Below are 25,946 nucleotides of genomic sequence, written 5' to 3' on the forward strand. Positions count from 1 at the left end.
AAATGCATTCATAGATATAAGTAATTGACGTTATATTATTTTAAGGAAATTTTTTTAATGTTTACTACTTATTTTTTTTAGAGAGACAGGAGTTCGAGTTGGGGAGGGATGGAGAGAGAGGCACACACACAGAATCTGAAGCAGGCTCCAGGCTCCCAGCAGTCAGCACAGAGCCTGGCAGCGGAGCTCGAACCCATGAACCATGATATCATGACCTGAGCTGAAGTCACATGCTTTAAACGACTGAGCCACCCAAATGGCCTGTATTATATTATTAGTACATTTTGGTTTCTGTCTTTTTTTATAACTCTCTCACACTTTTTCCAAATCATGCCAGTCTTTGAAATTAAATTTTTAATGACATTAAGAATTAATTTTATTGTCACTAAGAGTAGTAGTCATTTGCTAGTGTTTTATTTGAATAGGTTAAGGACGTGAATTGGTTATAAATATTTGTCAAAAACTACAGAAAAGTAATTACTGAATAATAATGATCACTTTCAAGTGTGATTATATTTGTAATATCAAATTTAAAGATTTTGCTTAGGGCTAGAAAAATAGCAATATGACATTTGATTGCTGTAATTTAGTGGCCTTTGTATATTGCACTTTATTCACTAATAATCTAACAGTTTACTCACATGACTTATTTACTTACTTATTTTTGGTTTCCTTTGCATGTGATAATAAAATAGTATATATTCTAGGGGCGCCTGGGTGACTAGTTGGTTAAGTGTCTGACTCTTGGTTTTGGCTCAGGTCATCTCAAGGTTCATGGGTCCGAGCCCCATGTTGGGCTCTGTGCTGACAGGCTGGAGCCTACTTGGGGGACTTTCTTCCCCTGCTTTCTCTCTCTGCCTCTCCCCACCTAAAAACAAACTTTAAAAAAATTATATTCTGAAATGAGTCAAAATACAGTTGTATGGTTCAACCCATTATTGATTAATCTTCAGCTGGTTAAAAGCTTGTGCTTTTTCACTGGGTGTGGTATATAATTGATGAATCACTGAATTCTACTCCTGAAACAAATATCGCACTGTATGTTAACTAACTAGAATTTAAGTAAAAACTTGATGAAGAAGAAAAAAGTTTTGGGAGAAAAAAGCCATGAACTTAAAAAATAAAAAGCTTATGCTTTTTGACACCTTTTTTTTTTTTTTTTTACTTTTTCTGTGTGTTACTATATTGTAAATAGAATTTTACCTCTTACTTGCCTTTATAGATTATTTCAAAGTTTATTTTTTCTTTATATTATAATTAATGCTGCCCACTAACTCGTATTTGCTCTTGTTTAGGTGGTTGCTCCTTACCAAACCTTGTTGAACCCTCTGAGCAAATTGAATGTTCTGAATAATCTACATTCCCATTTCATATTGGTGGATGATGGCACTGTTGGAAAGTATGGGGCAGAAGTCAGACTGAGAAGAGAACTTGAAAAAACTATTAATCAGCAAAGAATTCATGCTAGTAAGGGAATTTATAAGTTTGTTACTGTTGAAATCATTCTAGCCTATATTCTGCAAAGGTTCTAGAAAGGTTCTTTGGAGAGCTTATTTCCTTTTGTAGCAAGACAACATATGAAACAACCAAAATGACTGATCTTAGGCAAAATAGGAAGACTTAGGGAAAGAAGTCTGAGGACAAATAGGGTATTCACATATTGAGGCCAAAGCCACAAAGATTCATTGGAAGCTTTGTTGCTATTGTAATCCCATAACAGCCTAAAGATCAGAAATATTCTTAATGTGTGATATATTTTAATACATGATTTGAAGTTCAAAATTGAAGAGGAAAAAAGGATACTTTATTGCAAAGTAAGAATCGTCTTGTTTAAAGTTTATAGCTTGAATAGGTATCACTCTTGGGTAGATATGTCTTAAAAATTGATATTCTTGACACTGGTCTTCCTTTCCAACCATGGTCATTCTTTCTGGCTCAACATCTAGATTTCTCTTTCAAAAAGATGAAGTTTTGTAGTCCTAGAACACCAAGAAGGTGGGCCCTGTGACAAAGTGAGATAGAAATATAAAATTATAGAAAGGTGCGTTCAGATGGATGCATATCCTCTCCTAAAATTCGGGAATGTTTTAGAATCCTACAGTTGTATGTATTGGGATTCTCTCACTGCATTGCAGGTTACTTTAAAAATAAAACTTGGTATTCCTCACTAAATCTTTTCTGCTACTCTCAAAGAGATCTTGGAATGTTTTATCAGTTCCTTTTAAGTAGTCTTGACTCTGTCATAAACTTTTATGTTAATGTCTTATTGCATTTGAAATCAGAAATAGACATTTTAAAAATGAGTAAAAACAAATATACATTAGAAGTTCACCTCCTAAAATATTAAAAAGGAAACTAGGAGTGTCTTGGCTTGCCCAGTTGGTGGAGCATACAACTCTTGATCTCAGGGTTGTGAGGTCAAGCACCATGTTGTGTGTAGAGATTACTTAAAATTTTTTTTTAAAAATCTTTAAAAAAGCAAACTAAGAACAAATTGGTGTTATAAATTACTTGTCAAGAGTTCCACTTAGTGGAATATATGAAGTAAATTTTACTTTTCAGTGAATCTAAATTCTAGTGCATGCCTAATCATAGATGTATTATATTTTGTAATTTTTTCGTTTAGAACAGATTTTTTAAATTAATGAAAAAGTATTTTATTCAGTATTTAACTACCTTATGCAAGATTTGATATCATGTTGAATGAGTAAAGTGAAGTCAGCACGGTCTTATAAGAAGTTATATTTTGGCTTATTTTTATTTTGGTTTTGATCCAGTAAAAAGTAAGATTAAATTACTGTATTTTGCCTGATATCTTATAATCTTTTACTTTGTTAAGGAATTGGACAAGGTGTCCCTGTGGTGGCACTTATATTTGAGGGTGGACCAAATGTCATCCTCACAGTTTTAGAATACCTTCAGGAAAGTCCTCCTGTTCCAGTCGTTGTTTGTGAAGGAACAGGCAGAGCTGCAGATCTGCTAGCATATATTCATAAACAAACAGAAGAAGGAGGGTAAGTGTGTGCTTACAAAAAGATTTTACTAACTATGTAAGTAAGCTTATGGTTTTCAAAATATTGGATTCATTTCAGTATTTTATGAAAATGAAAATTTAAAGTTTTGTGCAGTACCCTTTAAGGTTTGAAGAAATAGCTTGTCTTATACATTATGGGAATGAATTAAAATATAATAGTCTTCATAGAGGACAATTTTGTAAGATCTGTCAAACATACAGAGGTATGTATCTTTTCAGCCCTTTGTTCCATTAACTAGGAATTGTTTGTATACCTGTGCTTGTACACGTGTGAAATACATGACATTATAAAAGGTTACTCATAACAATGTTTTTTGTAAAATTAAAAGATTGGAACAGAATAGAATGTGTATCAAGAGGACTAGATAAATACATTATGGTATATCTGTATAACAGTATAGTTTGTGGCTCTTTTTTTTTTTTTTTAACAAATAGTTTATTGTCAAGTTGGTTTCCATATAACACCCAGTGCTCATCCCCCGAAGTGCCCTCCTCCATGCCCATCTCCCCCCTCCCTCCCACATCCATCAGTCCTCAGTTTGTTTCTCAGTATAGTTTGTGGCTCTTAAAGGTTGCTATCTGTACTAGATTTTGGAAGGTCACCAAAGTATATACATGGAAAAAGGAAAGCAGTTGAGATGGACCTGGGCAGATGAAGATCGTGAGACACTTTCACTATGAATTTTCACTTTTATATTTTATAATGTTTTATGTCATTATATTTTTGAGCCATAAAATGTATTACCTGTAGAGAAAAAGAAAAATGTGAATGTGCTCGTGTTTAAGACATCTTGGTAAAGTATTGCTTAATACATAGTAGTATCTTAAAATTATCTTTATATAGTATCTTATAAAATGTGAGTACTGATAGAGCAACACATGCCAAGTAAAACAATTAAAAATAATTCAAAGACAAAAATAACTCTCATTTTTGCCCCATATGACTTACAGTTGGGAGTCTCATGAAGGAGGGTTTTTCACTCCGGGTGAAGTACTTAATATTAATACAGTATGTTTAAAGGTCTTAACATAGATCCACCTATACTTCATATTAGGTTCTACAAATAATAGAAATTGAAATCAGTGAATTAAGTTATGTTTCCTGTCACTCTAGCAATCTTCCTGATGCAGCAGAGCCTGATATTATTTCAACCATCAAAAAAACATTCAACTTTGGCCAAAGTGAAGCAGTTCATTTATTTCAAACACTGATGGAGTGCATGAAAAGAAAGGAACTTGTAAGTAGATTTCACCAGAATAACCTTCTTTATTTCATTCAAAACACATTATAAATTGGTGGGATACTTTTGTTATTAATTTGGATCTAAAATTTTTAAATATTTTTTAAACATGTAAAGATGTCATTTATTGTTTTGTTCAAATGGAGGGATATCCTAAAACGATTACAGTTTTTATATGGTTTGAGACATAAATTTTTATTTCTGTTTTAGGAAAAGTTTAATAACTAGGCCTCCACAAATTATATCTAGAGTCAAGGAAGAACTGTAAGGAATTGTTAATGGCTTCTCTAAAATATATCCGTAGGAGCTCCTGGCTGGCTTGGTCAGTAGAGCATGCAACTCTTGATCTTAGGGGTGTAAATTTGAGCCCGCATTGGGTCTAGAGATTACTGAAAAAGAAGCCTTAAAAAATGAAATATATTTAGAAAATATTTTATTTTACTCTGCTCAAATTAAAGATCAGCATTGCTTAATTTCATTCATCTAAACATGGGCTTAAGTTTTCAGAGGTAAAATTTTTAACTACTATAATAGGTAGATGATAACATGGTTTGATCTATTTCGTTTTATGCATTTCATTTTTGTACACAATAAAGTTAGTTGAGAAGAAAAATTTATATGGGGTTATAATAAATCTTTTACGAAAAATGTTATTAAATGAAAATCTTTCAAGTGGTGTTTCCCTTCAAATAATTTAGAGGCATTTCCAGTAAAAGGACTAAAGAAAACATTCCTCATTCAAGAACACATATATATATATTACTTGAATTAAATGTTCATTCTGTAGAAAAAACATCAAGATTTACTCAGATACATAATCTCTAGTCTCAGGCCGTAAGTTGCTTATTGTAGTAAAAGACCTAATATAGGTCAAAAAGTGAATATAATGAAACTAAACATTTTGAGTATACTTGCCATTTTTATTTGGTAGATGAGAAAGTTTTTTAATTTTGATTGAGTTTTTTGGTTGAAATGAAGTTATTTCTGAACAAAACCCCAAAAAACTATATCTCGCATGTGGTTTGAAATTACTTTCTGTTTTATATATCTTATGCCTTAGCTTTGAAGTATAAAGGCATAATAATTATGAATTGATCTTTAAATAGATCACGGTTTTCCATATTGGATCAGATGAACATCAAGATATAGATGTAGCAATACTTACTGCATTACTTAAAGGTAAGATTTAAATTTTTTTATTTGTAAGATTTTATTCATAGCTTATTTATATAAGCTAGGACTTTTTAATTTGGCTAAATGGAAAATTTTCAATATTCTTTGTGAAAGACACAATGCTAGCTTTCTTTGACAGCAAATGAGCTTTTAGCTTTTGTTTTTATCTTGTAGAAAGTTTAAAAATTTCTTCATTTTTAACAAGGTTTATGCCACCAGACCCATTTGATTATCCTATTAAGAATGTGTCACATTTTTAATTGGCTGAAAAATAAATGTTTAAAGGCAATAAGGTGTTGCTTGATAGAAATTAAAACATTCTTAAACATGCTGTTTTCATTCTGAAAGGAAGTTTGGAAAGAAAACTAGTGGTATCTTTGAGGACTAAAGAGTTAATAAACATCACATTGAACTGTTGTCCTCTCAGTTATCTTGCCAAAGACATCCAACGGATAAAACAAACAGAATTACAGTGAAAACTCTTTCTAAAAATTAGAAGCTAAAACTGTCTCATCTGGGTTGGTACTTGAAATTCCCAAGTATGCAGTGAAGTGGCAAGAGCAAAGCAAGAGAGCTAATCATTCATAAGAATTTCCCAAATATTAGACCATAATAAATTGCCAATAGATTAAACATTTTAAAAATACTATAGTCAAATATAATCTATTTACATCTTGGGAAAAAGATATAATAAGTAATAGGAAATCCAGAAACCATAAAAGGAAAGATCAATAAATGGGATTGCCTACAAATAAAAAATAAAAAGAGAACTCCTCATATTTGCCATATAGTTTGAGCCCACATTGGGTGGGCTATTTGTGCTCACCATTGTGTTATAGTGATTTACGTTCTTTTATCATTTAATTTTATAACAACCTAAAGCGCAGATTTCCTATTATTTCCTCATTTTATAGATGAGGAAATTCAGGAATAGGAATGTGGAGGAACCACAAAGAGTTGTTATAAATTAATAGTAAGATGATGAGTACCTCATGGGAAAATGAGTCTGAATTTATGCAAAAATGTTAGCAGAGTAATATAAATGCTTGGGGAAAATGTGGAAAGCTGGTCAATATTATAATTAAAACAAAGTAAATCTTAATAAAAGAAGTGTTTTACTCTCCTACTAGGTATTCTTAATACATTGATAGGTTTTATAACCTTTCTGGAACATATTTTGGCAATATGTTAAAAGTTTAAAGTATGTATTCTTCCCAGCATTTTGGCTTCTACAGAGTCATCCTATTTAAATAAGCATGTACCTAAAAATATGTTTACCAAAAAATTCAAAATTACCTTAATCCCCACTAGTGTGTTTGTTGAATCAACTTTAGTTCACCTTTAAAAGTATTATTATTAGGGGCGCCTGGGTGGCTTAGTCGGTTAAGCGTCCGACTTTCGCTTAGGTCATGANTAAGGTTAATCTGTCTGTACTGTTATATGGAACTAAGGTATGATATTAAGACACATAAAGCAGGCTACTGAATACTTTGTATGGTAAGATACACTTTTGTATAAACAAGTAAAAGTATATGTATTAATTTATATATGTGCAGGAAAGCACCTATAAGGATATGTTTCATAATCTTAACCCAGTACTATCTCTGTGTTAGAAACAGGTCATTTTTGTTTTATTCTTGTTGCATTCTGAATTGTTTGCAATAAATGAAACTGTGTGTTTTCTATAGTTGGAAAATAAAAGTTCTCAGCCCTGGAGGTAACCTTATCTCTGAGACTGGCTACCTCTGAACAGTGGCTGACATGAACTGTGTAAGTTAATTAAAAGGCAATGGGAAGAGTTCATTAAGTGTTCACATTTTAATGGAGGTAAATTAATTGAACTTATCAATTGTTCTCTTTATTCACTTAGGTACTAATGCATCTGCATTTGACCAGCTTATCCTTACACTGGCGTGGGATAGAGTTGACATTGCCAAAAATCATGTGTTTGTTTATGGACAGCAGTGGCTGGTATGTAAATTTATACACAGTGTAATTCAGTTAAACTGCGTAGTAACAAAGTGTTTGCTAGAAATGTGATCTGACTTGATATTTTACCTGTCTCTCAAAAAAGCAAGACTGGTTTAGCTAAACATTTCTACAACATGCAGATCCATTTAGGATTTCATAAGTTCTGTTTTGCTCATGTTAAGACCTTCTTTCTTACAGGGTATAGATCTCTAAAAATCCTAGAACTGAAAGAAGTCTTAGAAATAGTGCCCTTATACATCTTTGCTTACTAGGGATATCGGCCTGTAATTTTCTTGTGTTGTTAGGATAATGCTAGCCTCATAGAATGAGTTTGCAAGAGTTCCCTCTTTATTTTTTGGAAGAAATTAAGGATTTGATTGTTGGTAGAATTCACCAGAAAGCTGACTGGTCCTGCTCTTCTGTTTGTTGTTAGGTGGGTTTTTTTGTTTTTTCTAAAAAAAATTTTTTTAATGTTTATTTATTTTCGAGAGACAGAGTATGAGCAGGGGAAGGGCAAAGAGAGAGGGAGACACAGAATCCGAAGCAGCAGCAGGCCCTGAGCTGTTAGCACAGAGCCGTTGCGGGGCCCAAACCCATGAGCCGTGAGATCATGACCTGAGCTGAAGTCTGATGCCCAATTGACTGAGCCACCCAGGCACCCCTGTTGTTAGTTTTTTGATTACTGATTCAGTCTCTTCACTAGTAATTGGTCTGTTCAGATTTTTCATTTCATCATCATTCAGCCTTGGGAGGTTTAATTTTCCCATTTCTTCTAGGTTGTCCAATTTTTTAGTGTGTAATTGTTCATAGTAGTCTCTTAGATTCATTTATATTTCTCTGTTATCAGTTATAGCATCTCCTATTTTCTGATTTTGAGTCCTCTTTTTTTTTTTTTTCTTTTTGATGAGTCTAGCCAAAGTTTTCTCAACTTTTTGTTTATCTTTTCAAAGAACTAGCTCTTATATTTCATTGATCTTCTCTAGTATGGTTTTAGTTTCTGTTTCATTATTTCTATTCTAATCAGAAGTTTCTTGAGGTAGGCATCTATGGCTATCACCTTTCTTCTAAGAATTGCTTTTGTTGCATTCTACAAATGATGGTTTGTTACATTTCAAATTTTCTTTGTCTCAAGGTATTTTTTTTTTGTTTCTCTTTGACTTATTCATTGTTCAGTAGCATGTTGCTTAATCCTCACATTTTTAAATTTCCCCATTTTTTTCATGTAATTAATTTCTAATTTCATACATTGTTGGAAAGATGCTTGTTGATACCAGTCCTCATAATTGTATTAAAACTTCTTTTATGGCCTAACATATTATCGATCTTAGAAAATATTCCATGTGCACTTGACATGTGTGTTCTGTCACTTTTGGATGGGATGTGCTGTATATATCTATTAAGTCTTTGAAGGCCAGTTGTTTTAATTGATTTTTGTCTGGATGATCTATCCATTGATACAAGGGGGGTGTATTAAAGTATCCTACCATTGTTGTATTGCTGTCTCTTTATCCCTTGTGTCTATAATATTTGTGTTACATATTTAGGTTCTCCTATGTTATATATATTTATATATATATAAATATATATATATTTATATATAAATGTTATATCTTCNACCCTTTTTTATCTTTTATTACAGTCTTTGTTTTAAAATCTGAGATAAGTATACCTATTTTATCTCTCTTTTGGTTTCCATTTGCATGGAATATCTTAATTCTGCCCCTTCACTTTTAGTGTATGACTTTACATCTAAATTGAGTCTCTTATAGACCTAATACAGATAGTGAGTCTTGTTTTTTTTTTTTTTAATCCATTCAACCACTCTGTGCATTTTGATTGGAACATTTAGTCCATTTACGTTTAAAGTAATTATTATAGATAAGTACTTATTGCCATTTTGTTCATTGTTTTCTGGCTTGACAGTTGAATGAATAAGGTAATTGTGTATCTATACATGGAATATTATTTAGCCATAAGAAAGAATGAAATCTTGCCTTTGCAGCAACATAGATGGATCTTGAGATCATTATGCTGGGTGAAATATAAATACCATATGATCTCTTTTATATGTGGAATTAAAAAAGAAAAATCAAGCTGATGGATATAGAGAACAGATTGGTGGTTGCTAGGGGTGGGGAGAGGGAGTGGGAAAAAATGGGTGAAGGGGGTCAAAAGATTAAAAAAGAAAGAAAGAAAAAAAAAATAACCCTGTATGTTCAAGAGAATTCAATACAGTGTTATCTCAGATGATTAGTTAGACTAGTTCCTTCAGTGGTCTTTCCCATCTTAACCAAATGGCAACAACATTTTCCCAGTTTTTGAGATAAGAAGCCTTAGTGTCATTTTTTACTCTTCTTTTTTTCATATATTCCAGTTCAGTAACATTTGTAAATATTTTCAGATCTACTTTAAGATATGCAATTTTTTTTATTGTCCTGGTTCAATCTACTGTCATCCTTCTTTATTGTTTTAGTAGCATCCTGCTTATTTCTTTACCCTCATTCTTCCTCTCCTATTACATACAAGATAGATCACATCATATTTATGCAGAGAACAGTCCAGAGCCCTTATGATGGCCTACATGGCTTCACATCATTGGCCCCATCACTGCCTCTCTTATTTTACATGTACCACTATTCCCTTTGCACTCTTTTATGTAGCCATATTGGACTTCTTACTGTTTTTAAAACATACCAAGAATGTTCCTGTCTTTATACTTGCTGTTTTCTTGGTTTGGAACAGTATTCTTGCTTCCTTTTTCTGGTTTCCTTTTTTTTTTTTTAAGTTTTATTTATTTAAGTCATTTCTACACCCAATGTGGCTCAAACTCACAGCCCCAAGATTAAGAGTTGCATCTTTTTCTGGATTCTAACCAAGCATCTTCTCAGTTAGACTTTTTACTGTCCACTCTATTTTAATAGAAGTCCCCTATGACAGCATTTTCTGTGTTCTTCTCTTTGATTTTTTTTTTCTCTAGCATTTATCACTGAGAAATCATATATCTTAGCTATTTATTTCTTTCTCTACTCCTGGAAAATAAATTTTATAGAAGAAAGAATATTTTTGTTTATCTTCTGTATTCACAGCCTGGCACATAGTAAATGCTTGATAAATTTTTGTTATATGTCTGAATCAATAGGAAATTTGGCAAATTAAATGTTCATCTCCACCTAGCCTTTACAGAGGATGAGCTGAATCTTTCCTATCTATGGAATGTAAACATCAAAGTGTAGAAACGTAGGCACAGCGTGAACTTTATTGTAGCAATTTTTGTTTTTGAATATACACACATTCAGGCATATCTACATGTATTATGTGGTCATAGAACCTTTCTGGAAACTGTTACTATGGGATATGTTTGTATAGAGTTGGGGGACAGAAGAAAAAGTTTCATTTTATACCATTTTTGGTATTTGATGTTTTTTTTTTAAACCATGGAGATGTATTTCCTATAAATAATAAAAAAGAATATTTAGTCACTTCCATTCTTACAGGACTTCAGAGGAAGAAATTAATGTTGATCAGTTTTGTGGTAAAACTCTAAAAGTAAACCAACCTTTTAGTTCCTTGAATAGCTTCACTTAATTTTTTATCTCCTCAAATGTAAAGACTTGGAAAAAGCCTTCATCTTCTGTATATATGTGATTTATCTCATGGATTTGTTAAACACAGTGTTATCTATTTGATTTTGTGCTTTCCTTCATACTAGAGTTTGCAGCACAATTGTTTTTACAGTTTTTCCTTTTCATTGTTAAGAGTTATGCATTGAGTATATGAAGAAATGTGGAACAAAGCAGATACTTTTTCTTTAACTAAACCTTTTTTTTCTCAGGTGTGGAAATTTTGTCAGGCTTTATTCTTTTGGGCAATGGTTATAAACTCAATTCAGATAGAACTCTTTTTTAAAATGTAAGTTTTGTTATGCCCTTCTTATGATATGAAAATAAAATTTCATCAAGTACTTAATATACAAATAAAAAAATATTGGGAAGCTTGGGTGGCTCAGTCATCTAAGCATCCAACTCTTGGTTTTGGCTCAGGTCATGATCTCTTGGTTCATGAGATTGAACCTTGTATCAAGGCTCTGAGCTGGCATTGCAGAGCCTATTTGGGATTCTCTCTCTGCCCCTCCCCTGCTTGTGTTCTGTTTCTCTCTTTCTCAAAATAAATAATTAAAGAAAAAAGAACAATATTATGCCCTATTGTGATAAAGACAAAGTCATTTATAATAAAAATAGTTATTTCAATTGTGTTGATACTCAAGAATGGAAACCTATAAATGCCATAATAAGTAATTATATGCTTGCATTTATTTTATATAGAATCAGTGTAAAATGCACTTGTGAGTATACAGTAACACAGAAATGTTGGTAATTTAAATTCCATGGGGAGCAGAAAAATACTCATTGACAAGTACAGGACAAGGAAAGGGCAAGAAGAGGAACAAATAGGAATTAGAATAAAAGTAGTTAGAATAAGTAATAACATATGAGAATTACTTATATGTGATAAGAAAGAATCCTGAAATAAGAATAGCATGCCTTGATAAATCAGTGGCTATTAATAGGAGAAACAGAATACGTTTTACAGTGCAGTTAATTAGTTTGGACTTATTTTTAAGTGGAGTGTCAAAATATTCCCCTTGTTATGACATAAAACTGAGTGATAAAAAATACTGCAGAAAACGGGTGCCTGGGTGGCTCAGTTGGTTGACCATCCTGTTCTTGATTTCCGCTCAGATCATGATCTCTTGGTACATGGGATCAAGCCCCATGTTGGGTTCTGTGCTAATGGCCTGGAACCTGCTTGGAATTCTTTCTTTTACTCTCTCTCTGCCCCTCTTTCGCCTGTGCACTTACTGTTTCAAAATAAATAAATATACTTAAAAATGCAGAAAACAGATTTTTTTTTTTAATGTTTTATTTATTTCTAGGAGAGAGAGAGAGAGAGACAGCGTGAGCAGGGGAGGGTCAGAGAGAGAGGGAGTCACAGACTGAAACAGGCTCCAGGCTCTGAGCTGGCAGTCAGCACAGAGCCCGACGCGGGGCTCGAACCCACGAACCGCAAGATCATGACCTAAGCGAAAGTCGGACGCTTAACCAACTAAGCCACCCAGATGCCCCCAGAAAACAGATCTTCTATGTTGAAATCCCATCATGTATAAGGTGTGCATTTAGTCTGTATCCTTAAAAAGTTCTTGGTGACTAGATCCTTTGCTAAGAGATGGAAATAGAGGATAGATTGGAGAAAGAAATAGTAATAGAAGCTGTTGTAGAGAAGTTGTACATTTATCTTGTAAACTTCTGCAGGCAGAATCAGAATAAGATTGAAAATCAACAGGTTAAAAAAACCCAGCCAATCATTTTGGTATTGATTTCCCCCACAAAGTTTTATTTTATCATATGGTACCAAAATATAAAAAATGTACAGAAGCAATAATATGAGATATTTAAAATATCTTAATATACATATAAAATACAGTAATGTTAAATACATTAATATTAAATATATTAGTATTCTGTTAACAGAATACCCTTTATGGGGAGCCTGGTGGCTCAGTCTTTAACCGTCTGACTTTGGCTCAGGTCATGATCTCTTGGTTTGTGGTTTCAAGCCCCTGTCACACTCTGTGCTGGCAGCTCAGAGCCTGGACTCTGCTTTGGATTCTGTGTCTCCCTTTCTCTTTGTTCCTCCCTTGCTTCTACTTTGTCTCTCTCTCAAAAATAAATAAAAGATTAAAAAATTTTTTAATAAAATGAAATACCCTGTTATTAATGATACTTAATGAAATTTCTATATTTGTGTCTCCACTAATTTAACAGCATTTGATTCAGAGTCTGTTGAAGTCTATAAAGAGTCCCTAAAAACTTCAAAGGGACAGCTTAAAAATACTGACTGACATACATGTTTACATTGAACTCAGATGGCAGAGATTGTATTGCTATTAGGAGTTGTAATTTTTCTCTAGTGGTGAATAATTTATGTTAAAGTTCTAAAGAAAATTACCATCTTATGTAACTTATATGGTGTTATATTTTTGGAGACTTCTTTGCAGAATAAACCATGACAATACTTTGTGTTTATATGTAAAGCAGAGTTATTGCATTTTCACTCATGAACATCCAGCAGAATGAGAAAGTATATAAGATATGGTACATTCCTTTTTGAGTGAAATTGTCTAGCATAATGCATGACATCTGATATCCTTTGAATGTTAGTAATGGCCCCCAATTAGTGAAATGATCCCTCCAAAAAAACCTTTCCTAAACATTGAGAACCATTGCTCTAAGATGTTTTTCCCCCCAAATTTACTTGATGATGGATTCTTTCTTGTTTTTTCCCCCCAGTATGTTAACACTTCATTCCTACAGAAATAGTGCTTATGGAATGTTCTTTGGGGAATGCTACTATAGAGAGGTCTTTTCTTCTATTCCCTTTATACCTTAAGTTCTAGCCTTTTATTGTTTTGCATCTTTTAAATTTTGTTCCAGAACTGTTCAGGAACAAATAGTATAAATCCTAGGACTTGCACTGTGAATTATTTGCATTGAGTGTGTAAAATATATTCATTAATTTTGATATTTTAGGTTGGATCCTTGGAACAAGCTATGCTTGATGCTCTTGTAATGGATAGAGTTGCATTTGTAAAACTACTTATTGAAAATGGAGTAAGCATGCATAAATTCCTTACCATTCCTAGACTGGAAGAACTTTATAACACAGTAAGTATGTGTTCAACTTCTTTGTTGACTAAACTTTATTATCTTTGGGAAGTATTATTTTACCTAAACATATCCAATTCTGTTGCTAAAATCTTTAATGATTTTCTTGATTACTTGGAAAAATTACATCCAGTCTTAATGTGCATTGGTTATATGACAATCTGAAACTGTTTCCTTGATTCTGGAGATCTTCTCTGTCAATCGTAGCCACACAGGGAAAAGGTAAAATGTTAACAAGCCTGTCTCCCTTTCCTTATCCTCACCCCTTTTTAAAACCCTAGTATCAGCTTCTTAATTACAGAGTAATTGTATTTTCTTTTTTTTGTTTTTGCTCCGTGGTCATTTGTTACACCAAATTTTTATTGATGCCTTTTTGTAATAAATTACAAAAAATTTTGGTTTTTTTGTTTATCCTTTTTGTTTTTCTTTTTTAATGTTTTATTTCTGAGAGCGAGAGAAGAGAGACAGCATGAGTAGGGGAGGGTCAGAATCTGAAACAGGCTGCAGGTTCTGAGCTGCCAGTCTGCACAGAGCCCGATGCAGGGCCCGAACCCACAAACTGTGAGATCATGACCTGAGCCGAAGTCAGAGGCTTAACCGACTGAGCCACCCAGGCACCCCCCTTTTTGTTTTTCCTATTTTTGACCTTGTGGTGTTCCCCTTTGAGCTTAGGTGCCATTTTTCATTGTTTTCTAAAGAGCCCCTGAAAAGTATTCCCCTTACAAAACTTTTCTCATTTCATTTCAGATTTCACATGTCTAGCATTGTAAAGATGCTACATACATTGTAGAAATGTAAATACTGCCCATCTTACTGGTTTTCCATGTGACCAACTTCAATTGAACTATACTTTGAAGTGCACTATTACCAAATCCTAGCTTTCTAAATTTGACCTTTCTGCAAACCTGTCTGTTCATTCATCAGATTCTACCTATTTATCTCCATCTTTTCATACCTAATGTCTTTGTACTTTGTCTTTATAGCAGTCATACTACTTAGTAATCTAATCTTATTATCCTTTTTCACATTAGTTCTTTATTTTTTTTAGACCTGTACATTTCAGAAGGATTTCTTTTTTTTTTTTTGTAATGTTTTATTTATTTTTGAGAGAGAGAGAGAGAGAGAGACAGCATTTTTAAAATCTATCAATGGGGCGCCTGGGTGGCTTAGTCGGTTGAGCGTCCGACTTTCGCTTAGGTCATGATCTCGCGGTTCGTGGGTTCGAGCCCCGCATCAGGCTCTGTGCTGACTGCCAGCTCAGAGCCTGGAGCCTGTTTGAGTCTGTGACTACCTCTCTCTCTGACCCTCCCCTGCTCACGCTGTCTCTCTCTCTCTCTCTCTCCTAGAAATAAATAAAACATTAAAAAAAAAAAATCTATCAAAAAATTTTAAACTGGAGAAAGACATGGTAAAAAACATGATTGTAAGATTAATTAGCTTAAGGAACTTATTTGAGGGGCGCCTCAATAAGGTGGGGGTGGGGAGTTAAAATGGTGGAGTAGTAAAGAGACCCTGGGCTTGTCTTGTCCCTCAAACATAGCTAGATCAACATCAAGCCATTTGGGGGAGGATTAACAGAACAATCTGAATAATTTGAGGGAGAGAACACGGCAGGTACATGGTATGGAGAGGTGAATTGGAGAAGAGAAGAGCCGTGGTGCTTCACAGGGGAGGGAGCTTTTTTCCCAGGGAGGAGAAAGAGGGAGAGAGCAGTGCCTTGGGTTTGCACGAGAAGGCACTCCCTGTGAAAGCATCTAGAGAGAAAGAGTAAAAACATGCACAGAGGACTACACAAGAAAACTGTTCCCCAGAACTACTAAAGGGGGAAAAAGAAGAGGGTTTCATTACTGCCAGTTGTTTATAAACAGTGGAACACAGAGTCTGCAGTTTCAGAGGTCAGCCCCTGGTGTTACTTCAGTGAGGAAGCAGGGCGGAAACATGGGAGCAGGCTGCCTAGTATGAGGATCCCCTGGGTCGCATGGGGAGAAGCAGTTCCCCTCCTTGGAGTGTGTTTGTTAGAGGCGATTTGGCCTCTCCACAAGCCAAAGACCCATTGGGCGCCATCAAGCCGTATAGGAACAGAGGTGCGGCTTGAGGGCAGCAAACCCTAGCACCAGCTGTGTATTGTGATTTACCATACACTAGAGCTGGTGCCAGTGTTCTGTGGCGTGACCATTTTCCAGGACAAGCTGGCCCCAGACACAGCACAGCAAGACCCTCCCCCAGAGGATGGCTTTGGGTCAAAGCTGTAGGGGTTTCTGAAATGTGGGGTTTTAAAACACAGCCATGCCTGAAGTAAGTTGGACGGACGCTCAACCGACTGAGCATCCCAGGCAGCCCTTTTATTGTTTTATTTTTTATTTAGATATTATTTCTCTTTATCCTTTCAAGCTTCTCATAAGAAACAGATCAAAACACAGCTTGGATCTAGCTTCCTTTATGTGACTTTTTTTTTACTTTTTAAATTTTTATTTGATTCTATTATTATCACTACTGTGTTTTGTCATCTAAAATAACAAGATAGAGGAATTCACCTCAGAAGAAAGAACAGGAAGAAATGACAGCTAGGGATTTAATCAAGGCAGATAAAGTAAGATGTCTGAACTAGAATTTAGGGGTATTTGGTTGGCTCAGTTGGTTAAACATCCAGCTTCAGCTCAGGTCATGATCTTGTGGTCCATGAGTTCAAGCCCCGTGACAGCTCAGAGCCTGGAACCTGCTTTGGATTCTCTGTCTTCCTCTCTCTCTGCCCCTCCCTCCTTGCATTCTGTCTGTCTCTCAAAAATAGGGGCACCTGGGTGGCTCAAGTCGGTTGAGTGTCCAACTTCAGCTCAGGTCATGGTCACACAGTTTGTGGGTTCAAGCCCTGCATCAGGCTCTGTGCTGATGGCTAGCTTGGAGCCTGGAGCCTGCTTCGGTTTCTGTATCTCCCTCTCTCTCTGACCCTCCCCTGCTACACAGGCTGAAATTAAAAATGCTATAGCCAAGGGGTGCTTGGGTGGCTTAGTCAGTTAAGCATCTGACTCTTGATTTCGGCTCAGGTCTTGATCTCATGGATTGTGGGATTGAGCCCTGTGTTGTGCTATGTGCTAACAGCATGAAGCCTGGTTGGGATTCTCTATCTCCTGCTCTCTGTCCCTCCCTTGCTTGCTCATGTGCTCTCTTCCTCTCTCAAAATAAATAAATAAATGTTTTAAAAACTGCAATAACCAATATGCAAACCCAAACAGAGGCCATAAAAATGACAATGGACAAGGCAGAGAGGTGAATTAGTGATACAGAAGATAAAATTATGGAAAACAGTGAAACTGAAAAGAAGAGGGAAACAATGGTCCGAGATTGTGAAGGCAGAGTTAGGGAACTCAGCAACTTATTAGATGTAATAACGTTTGTATCCTAGGAGTCCCAGAAGATGAAGAGAGAGCAAAAGAGGCAGAAAGTTTATATGAGCAAATTATAGCTGAAAACTTCCCCTAATCTGAGGAAAGACACAGACATCAAAATCCAAGAAGCATAGAGAACCCCCATTAAATTCAACAAAAGCCAGCCATTGTCAAGACATATCATAGTCAAATTCACAAAATACACAAGGAAAGAATCCTGAAAGCAGCATGGGAAAAAGAGTCCGTAACCTACAAGAGAAAACAGATCAGGTTCACAACAGATCTAGCCACAAAATTTAGCAGGCTAGAAAGGAGTGACAAGGTATTTTCAACATGCTGAATCTGAAAAACACACAGCCAAGAATACTATATCCAACAAAACTGTCATTCGGAATAGAAGGAGAGATAAGGAGTCTCCCAGACAAAAACTGAGTGAGTTTGTGACCATTAAACCAGCCCTACAGAAAATTTTAAGGGAGAATTCTTCGAGTGGAGGGGGGGCGCAGGGGAGGCTAAAAGCAACAAAGAGTAGAAAGGACCAGAGAGCATCACCGAAAACACCAACTCTACAGGTAACATAATGAGACTAAATTCATATTATAATATAATATAAATTCATATTTCCATAACTTTATCTTCTGTATCACTTTCAGTGATTCTTTCAGTAATCACTCTGAATGTAAATGGACTAAATTCTCTGGAGAATCAGAAGACCAGTGGTATCAGAATGGATAAAAAAACAAGACGCATGTATATGCTGCCTACAGGAGACTCATTTTAGGCCTAAAGATACCTGCAGATTGAAAATGAGGGGATGGAGAACTGTATCATGCTAAAGAAAGCCAGAGTATTCATAATTATATCTGACAAATACACTTTAAAACAAAGACTGTAAAGGAGATGAAGAAGGGCATTATATCATAATTAAGGGGTCTATCCATTAAGAAGATCCAATAGTTATAAATATTTATGATCCCAACTTAGTAGTACCCAAAGTATATCAGTCACAAATTTATAACAAAGAAACTCATTGATAATAATATAATAATAGTTAGGGCCTCTAACATCCCATGTACAGCAATGGTCAGGTCATCTACGCAGAAAATCAATAAGGAAACACAGGCTTTAAATGATACTGGACTGCATGGACTTACCAGACATATTCAGAGTATTTCATCCTAAAGTAGCAGAATATACATTCTTTCTGAGTGCACATGGAATATTCTCCAGAATAGACCACATATTAGGTCACAAATCAGCCCTCATCAAGTACAAAAAGATTGAGATCATATCATGCATGTTTTCAGATCACAATGCTATGAAACTTGAAGTAAACCATGTGAAAAAATTTGGAAAGCCTTCAAATACATGGAGGTTAAAGAATATCTACTTAAGAATGAATAGGTTAACCAGGAAATTAAAGAAGACATTTTGAAAAATACCTGGAATCAAATGAAAATAAAAATCTGACGGTCCAAAACTTTTGGCATGCAGCATATGCAGTCTTAAAAGGGAAGTATATTGCAATTCAGGCCTACCTCAAGAAGCAGGAAAGGCCCTGAATACACAACCTAACCTACACCTTAAGGAACTAGAAAAGGAACAGCTTATAAATAAAGCCAAAGAGAGGAAATAATAAAGATTAGAGCAGAAATAAGTGATATAGAAACAAACACAAAAAAACAGATCAACAAAACTAAGAGCTGGTTCTTTGAAAGAATTAACAAAATTCATAAACCCTTAGCCAGACTTACCAAAAAGAAAAGATAAAGGACCCAAATAGATAAAATCATGAGGGAAAGAGATCATAGTCAACACCACAGGAATACAATTATAAGAGAATATTATGAAAATGATATGCCAACAAACTGGGCAATCTGGAAGAAGTGGACAAATTCCTAGACACTCCCAAATTACCATAACTGAAGCAGAAATAGAAAATTTGAACAGACCCATAGCCAGCAAAGAAATTGAATCAGTAATCAAAAATCTCCCAACAAATGAGTCCCAGGACAGATGGCTTCCCATGATAATTCTATCAGACATTTAAAGAAGAGTTAATACCTAGTCTTCTCAAACTGTTCCAAAAAAATAGAAATGGAAGGAAAACTTCCAAACTCATTCTCTGAAGCCAGCATTACCTTGATTCTAAAATCAAGACCTCACTAAAAAGGAAAATTAAGGCAATGCTGTGATGAACCTGGATGTAAACATTCTCAACAAAATACTAGCAAATTGTAAAAACAAAAACAAAAGAACCCCCAAACTAGCAAATCTAATCCAACAGTACATAAAAAGAATTATCCACTGCGATCAAATGGGATTTATCCCCGGGCTGCAGGGGTAGTTCAGTGTTAGCAAATCAACCACTGTGATACACTGCATCAATTTAAAAAAAAAAAAGGATAAGAACCGTATGAACCTGTCAACAGATGCAGAAAAAGCATCTGACAAAATACAGCATCCATTCTTGTTAAAACTAAGTAGGTATAGATGGATTATCATACAGGCCGTATACAAAAGATCGAGAGCTAATATCATCCTCATTGGGGAAAACAGAGGTTTTCCTCTCTGGTCCAGAACAAGAGAGGGATGTCCATTCCCATCATTACTATTTAATATAGTACTAGAAATCGTAGCCTCAGCAGTCACACAACAAAAATGAAAGGCAATCCAAATTGGCAAGGAAGAAGTCAAACTTTTTACTGTTGTCAGATGATGTGCTACTCTGTGTAGAAAACCCAAAACACTCCACCAAAAAATTGCTAGAATTAACACATGAATTCAGCATAGTTGCAGGATATAAAGTCAACATGCAGAAAACCGTTGCATTTCTATACACCAATAACAAAGCAGCAGAAAATAAAATCAAGGAATTGATCCCATTCGCAGTTGTACCAAAAACAGTAAGATTCCTAGGTATAAACCTAAGGAAGTAAAAGATCTGTACTCTGAAAGCTATAGAACACTTATGAAAGAAATTGAAGAGGACACAAAGAAATGGAAAAGCATTCTTTGCTCATGGATTGGAAGAACAAACAGTGTTAAAATGTCTATACTACCCAAAGCAATCTTCATATTTAATGCAGTCCCCATCAAAATACCACCAGCATTTTTCACAGAGCTACAACAATCAATCCTAAAATTTGTCTGGAACGACAAAAGTCCCCAAATAACCAAGGCAATACTGAAAAAGAAAAACAAAACAAATCATGATTCCCTATTTCAAGCTGTATTACAAAGCTATAGGTGGGCTCCTAGGTGGCTCAGTCATTAAGCATCTGACTTCAGCTCAGGTCATCATCTCACGGTTCGTGATTTGAGTCGTACAAAAGATGAGCTCAAGCTCTGCTGCAGGTGAGCACAAGCCCTGCTTCAGATTTAAAAAACAAACAAAAATACACATGAGCCCTGCTTCTCTCTCTTTCTCCCCTTCTCGCCCTTCCCTGTTTTCTTTCTCTCTGCCCCTTGCTTACTTGTGCCCTCTCTCTTTTTATCAAAAACAAAACAAACAAAAAAACCCCAGAAACTCTAGTCATCACGACGGTTTGGTACTGGCATAAAATCAGACACATACATCAACTGAACAGGGTAGAAAACCCAGATATAGATCCACAACCGTATGGTCAATTCATCTTCAACAAAGCAGAAAAGAATATCTGATGGAGAAAAGAGTCTCTTCAACAAATGGTGTTGGGAAGACTGGATGGTGACATGCGGAAGAATGAAACTGGACCACTTTCTTATACCATACACAGAAATAAACTCAGATTGATGAAAGACCTAAATGTGAGACAGGAAACTTCAAAATCCTAGAAGAGAACACAGGTAGCAACCTCTTTGACCTCGACGGGAGCAGCTTTTTAATAGACATGTTGCTGAAGGCAAAGGAAGCAAAAGCAAACATGAACTATTGGGACTTCATCAAGATAAAAATCTTCTGCACAGTGAAGGAAACCATCAGCAAAATTAAAAAGGCAGCCTATGGAATGGGTTAAGATATTTGCAAATGACATATCTGATAAAGGGTTAGTATCCAAAATATTTAAATAACTTATCAAACTCAACACCCAAAAGACAAATAATTCTGTGAAGAAATGGGCAGAAGACATGAGTAGACACTTTTCCAAAGGAGACATTCAGGAGGCTGACACTCAAATAAAAAGATACTCAACATCACCATCATCAGGGAAATGTAAATCAAAACCTCAATGAGATACCACCTTGCACCTGTCAGAGTGGCTAAAATTAACAACACGAGACAACAGATATTGGCAAGGATGTGGAGAAAGGGGAACCCTCTTGCACTGTTGGTGGAATGCAAACTGGTACAGCCACGCTGGAGAACAGTATGGTGGTTCCTCAAGAAACTAAAAATAGAATTACCCTACAACCCAGCAATTACACTACGAGGTATTTACTCAAATGATACAAATGGGTACATGCACCCCAATGTTGATAGCATTATCAACAATAGCCAAACTACGGAGGGAGCCTAAATGCCCATCAACTGATGAATAAATAAAGAAGATGCGGTGTGTGTGTGTGTTAGATATAATGGGATATTACTCAGCTATCTAAAAGGATGAAATCTTGCCATTTGCAATGACGTGGATGGAGCTAGAGCATATTATGCTAAGCAAACAAGTCAGAGAAAGATAGATACCGTATGATTTTACTTATATGTGGAATTTAAGAAACCAAACAGATTAATAAAAGTGAAAAGAAAGGGAAGAGAAGAGAGGGAACAAACCACAAGGGACTCTCATTAATAGATAACAAACTATAGGTTGACAGAGGGAAGTGGGTGGAAGATAGGCTAGATAAGTGATGGGTGCTAAGGAGGGCACTTATGATGAGCACTGGGTGTGGTATGTAAGTGATCAATCACTGAATTCTCCTGAAACCAATTTTGTAAGGTATTTTAACTAACATTTCAATAAAATTTAAATAAAAAACTTTTTTTTGATAGCTCCCCAGTGTGTATAAAGTAATACCCAAATCCTTTGCTTGATTTTCAGAGCTCTCCAGTTTTTGAAATTTTGTCCTAGCTCTTCCACGTAGCCTTTTATTCCCACCCCCACCTTCCCATAAATGTTTGTTATGTTGTCTTCCTACTCTTTCTCAAAAACATAAACTTAACAAAAAAGCAGTTTTTGCTTACACACTGCATGTGTTTTTTTCTGTCAACTACTCTATTTACTGGGATTTTATTCATTATTAACATAGTTCAAATGCCATGCCTCTGCCTCCATGGGGCCAATTGACAGTTAGTTGAGGACAATTATATCTTCCCCTGTGGATTATAAATTTGTTTTGAATAGGGATTATAAAATTATTTCCCCCCATTTTTTATCTTTAATAATGTCTAGCACAGTTACATTGAACTTTGATGATCAACTGTTTCTAGTGAACAAATATAAAAATTAAAAGGGTTATTCATTGTGCTGAAGGTGTATCCTTGAAATATAAACCATGAAATATAAACCAGATATAAAACAATAAAAAGTTATTTTTTTAGCAAGGCAAGTAATTTTTTAAATGTATAATTCAAATTATTAAGATAATAATTGCTTTTCAGCATCAATTACTGATAAGATTTGTAAGGTTAAGGGATTATATAATGTGATAAAGTAGTGGCTGTCAAACTTTTGGGTATGAGTGTCCTATTACATAAAAATTGGGAACTTAAAAGAGTGTTCTCAAGAGGGTTTGTTTATGTTTGTTGATACTTACCGTATTATAGAATGTAAAACCAAGAACTTTTGAAAATATTAGTTTGTGTTTACATAACAATAAATCCATTACATGTTAACACAAAAACATTATTTGAGAAAAAAATTAGTGAAGACAATAGAATAGATATACTGTTTTACAAATCTCTTTAATATCTAGCTTCATAGAAGACAGCTGGATTCTCATATTTGCTTTTGAATTTAATCTTATGATATATATCAAGCAACCTCTGGAAAATACTAATCACTGAGAGAATGAGAGTGAAAGAATGCAAATATCTTAACATGATTCTGAAAATACTTTTGATCTCTTGAACCTTTTGAAAAAGTCTTGGGGGCCATCAGGGGAAATTGGACCACACTTTGAAAACTGCTGTATTAAAATATATTTCCTATATACTAAGTAGTTAATATAATGTATAAACAGTAATGGATTAAGATAAAATAGAATTCTAAATGTTGCATTTCTGTATGATTATATACTATTAGAGAAAATACAACGGAACTTGCTAATACTTAAAAAATATGAAATACTTTGTATTTTTAAAAATTAACATACAAGGAAGAATTGCCAGAGAAAACTTAGCTCCTTAGTGGATAGATTAAGTAGTAAAAAGAGGGGTAGTGGCTCAGTTGGTTAAATGTCTGACTGGCTCAGGTCTCGATCTCATGGTTTATGAATTTGAGCCCTGCATCAGGCTCTGCGCTAACAATGTGGAGCCTCCTTAGTTAGGGCTCTGTCCCTCTCTCTCTTTGCCCCTCCCCCTCTCTCTCATCTCTCAAATAAACTTTAAAAAATACTGTAAAAAGAAAGCAAAAAAGTAAGGCTAAATACACAATATACACAGTATTAATTACAGTTATCTTTAGATATTATATAGAATTTTAAAATCAAGAAAATATTGTCGGGGGCACCTGATTGGCTCAGATTATTAAGCGTCTGACCCTTGTGTTCAGTTCAGGTCACGGTCTCACAGTTCGTGGGTTTGAGCACCACACAAACCTTTCATCACAGAGCTTTCTTGGGATTCTCTCTCTCGTCCCACCTTTCTCTCTCTGCCCCTCCCCGACGCATGCTCTTTCCTTCTCTCAAAATAAATAAGTATTTTCACTGTAGTACGTTTCAGATGGATCAGAGCACTACCTAGAAAGTTTAGGATAAATTTTTGATTCATTTACCTCAGCCTTGACGGGGGACATACACACTGGGTATTTTTTCAGAATACAGAATACCATCAGAGTAAGATTACTGTAAAAATGACATTTGTTTTTATTTAATAGTATACATAAATGGAAGTAAGATGATAAGATACTTATGGATATAAGTATTCCATTTTAACTTCCTTAGGTGGAAATTAAGATAACATGTATAAATTTTAAAAGTTTGCACCCAAAATATTTAAAGTATTGATGCAGCTTGATTTAGTGACAGAAATGAGGTACATTTTAACAAGAAGAGAGTATACAGCTACATTATAAATGGAAGAAGTGTAGATTAAAGATACAGTTGTGAAATTTACAATGTTTGCATGATTATAAATTTGTGTTCTGCATAAGTAAAACATAAGAACATAACTTATATATCTTAATGAAGGTAAATATGATAAATATGTACCTTAATGAAGGTACAAAATGGCTATCTTTTTCTTTGCTCCATTTTATGAACAGAACTTATTTAACTGAAAAACAATATAATTTGGGCAAGAAGGTTAATAAAGTTCAGTAAGTAACAAAAAGAGAAGTTGTGAAATTATTTTAGAAGAAAAGTAATAGTTTGCTCTGATTTTTTTCTCTTTAAAGAAACAAGGTCCAACTAATCCAATGCTATTTCATCTTGTTCGGGATGTCAAACAGGTAAGAGATTATTTTTGTTTTTGAAAATGCAATTTAAAATTTTGATTATACTTCATCTATTCCTAAAACACATTTAAGTAATGTACATCTCAAAAATAGCAATAAAGTGACAGTTTTTAGGACAAAGTAAAATAAGGGCAACATTTGTGGTAATAGAAGTAAAAAGCATAATGCATCAGAAGTCAAGAAAAAAGGAAAGTTAATGATACTAAACCAAGTTTGATATCAAGTTTTCTGAGCTTCTAGTTATCTGAGATAGAGTATGATGAATTTCATAATGCTCATTGTTCCAAAAGGAAGATCATTGGTAAAACGTATCTTCTTTGTCTGTGTTCATAAGAAATTTATTTCCTGAGACTCTAACAGACTTTGAATAAAGACATTGAGGGAAACACTGGATGGTGATCTTCATGGCAGAGTTTGCCAAAAGTGCTGGAATATTCATGTTCATGTGTACATGCTTTCTTTCTTAATATTCAGTATTGGTCATTATGGAATACATAGCACTGTTGTATGGTTTAAAGCCATTCTGTTGGGACTAAACTTGATGTACTAAATATTCCCCTTCTCTTCCATTGGGATTCTTTCTTTGTGAATTAATAGTTTTAGACATCTGTTAAAAATTTTCTAGTCATTTAAAATATTGGTATCCAATAGTTTTATTTTCCTAGATGAAAAGGTATTCATTTAATTAACTGAAATATTTTTGTAGTTTCTAAACTAAAATGTTTTCTAGAATTTTTCAAACTTCTGTTAGTATATGTAAGTGTACTATTAAAAAACTAAAAAATTAAAATAGAAATGTCATTTTCTGTGTTCATTTTTTGTGTTTT

At 34.5% G+C, this 25,946-nt stretch overlaps 1 protein-coding gene across 3 annotated transcripts in view; it reads left to right on the forward strand.

Moving 5' to 3' along the window:
• The window catches only part of TRPM7 (transient receptor potential cation channel subfamily M member 7), a 125,834-nt gene that overhangs the window by 44,713 nt on the left and 55,175 nt on the right, over positions 1-25,946 (forward strand). For all 3 annotated transcript variants that reach the window (XM_077764410.1, XM_077764411.1, XM_077764413.1), the window contains exons 7-13: positions 1,296-1,467; positions 2,840-3,014; positions 4,149-4,272; positions 5,382-5,454; positions 7,319-7,419; positions 14,007-14,141; positions 25,060-25,113. In XM_077764410.1, coding sequence (XP_077620536.1) covers positions 1,296-1,467; positions 2,840-3,014; positions 4,149-4,272; positions 5,382-5,454; positions 7,319-7,419; positions 14,007-14,141; positions 25,060-25,113 — 834 coding nt within the window. The remainder of the gene's footprint in view (positions 1-1,295; positions 1,468-2,839; positions 3,015-4,148; positions 4,273-5,381; positions 5,455-7,318; positions 7,420-14,006; positions 14,142-25,059; positions 25,114-25,946) is intronic.

The sequence above is a fragment of the Crocuta crocuta genome, unplaced genomic scaffold (assembly GCF_008692635.1).
Source record: "Crocuta crocuta isolate KB4526 unplaced genomic scaffold, BGI_CrCroc_1.0 scaffold102, whole genome shotgun sequence".
In the NCBI taxonomy this organism is placed as follows: Eukaryota; Metazoa; Chordata; class Mammalia; order Carnivora; family Hyaenidae; genus Crocuta; species Crocuta crocuta.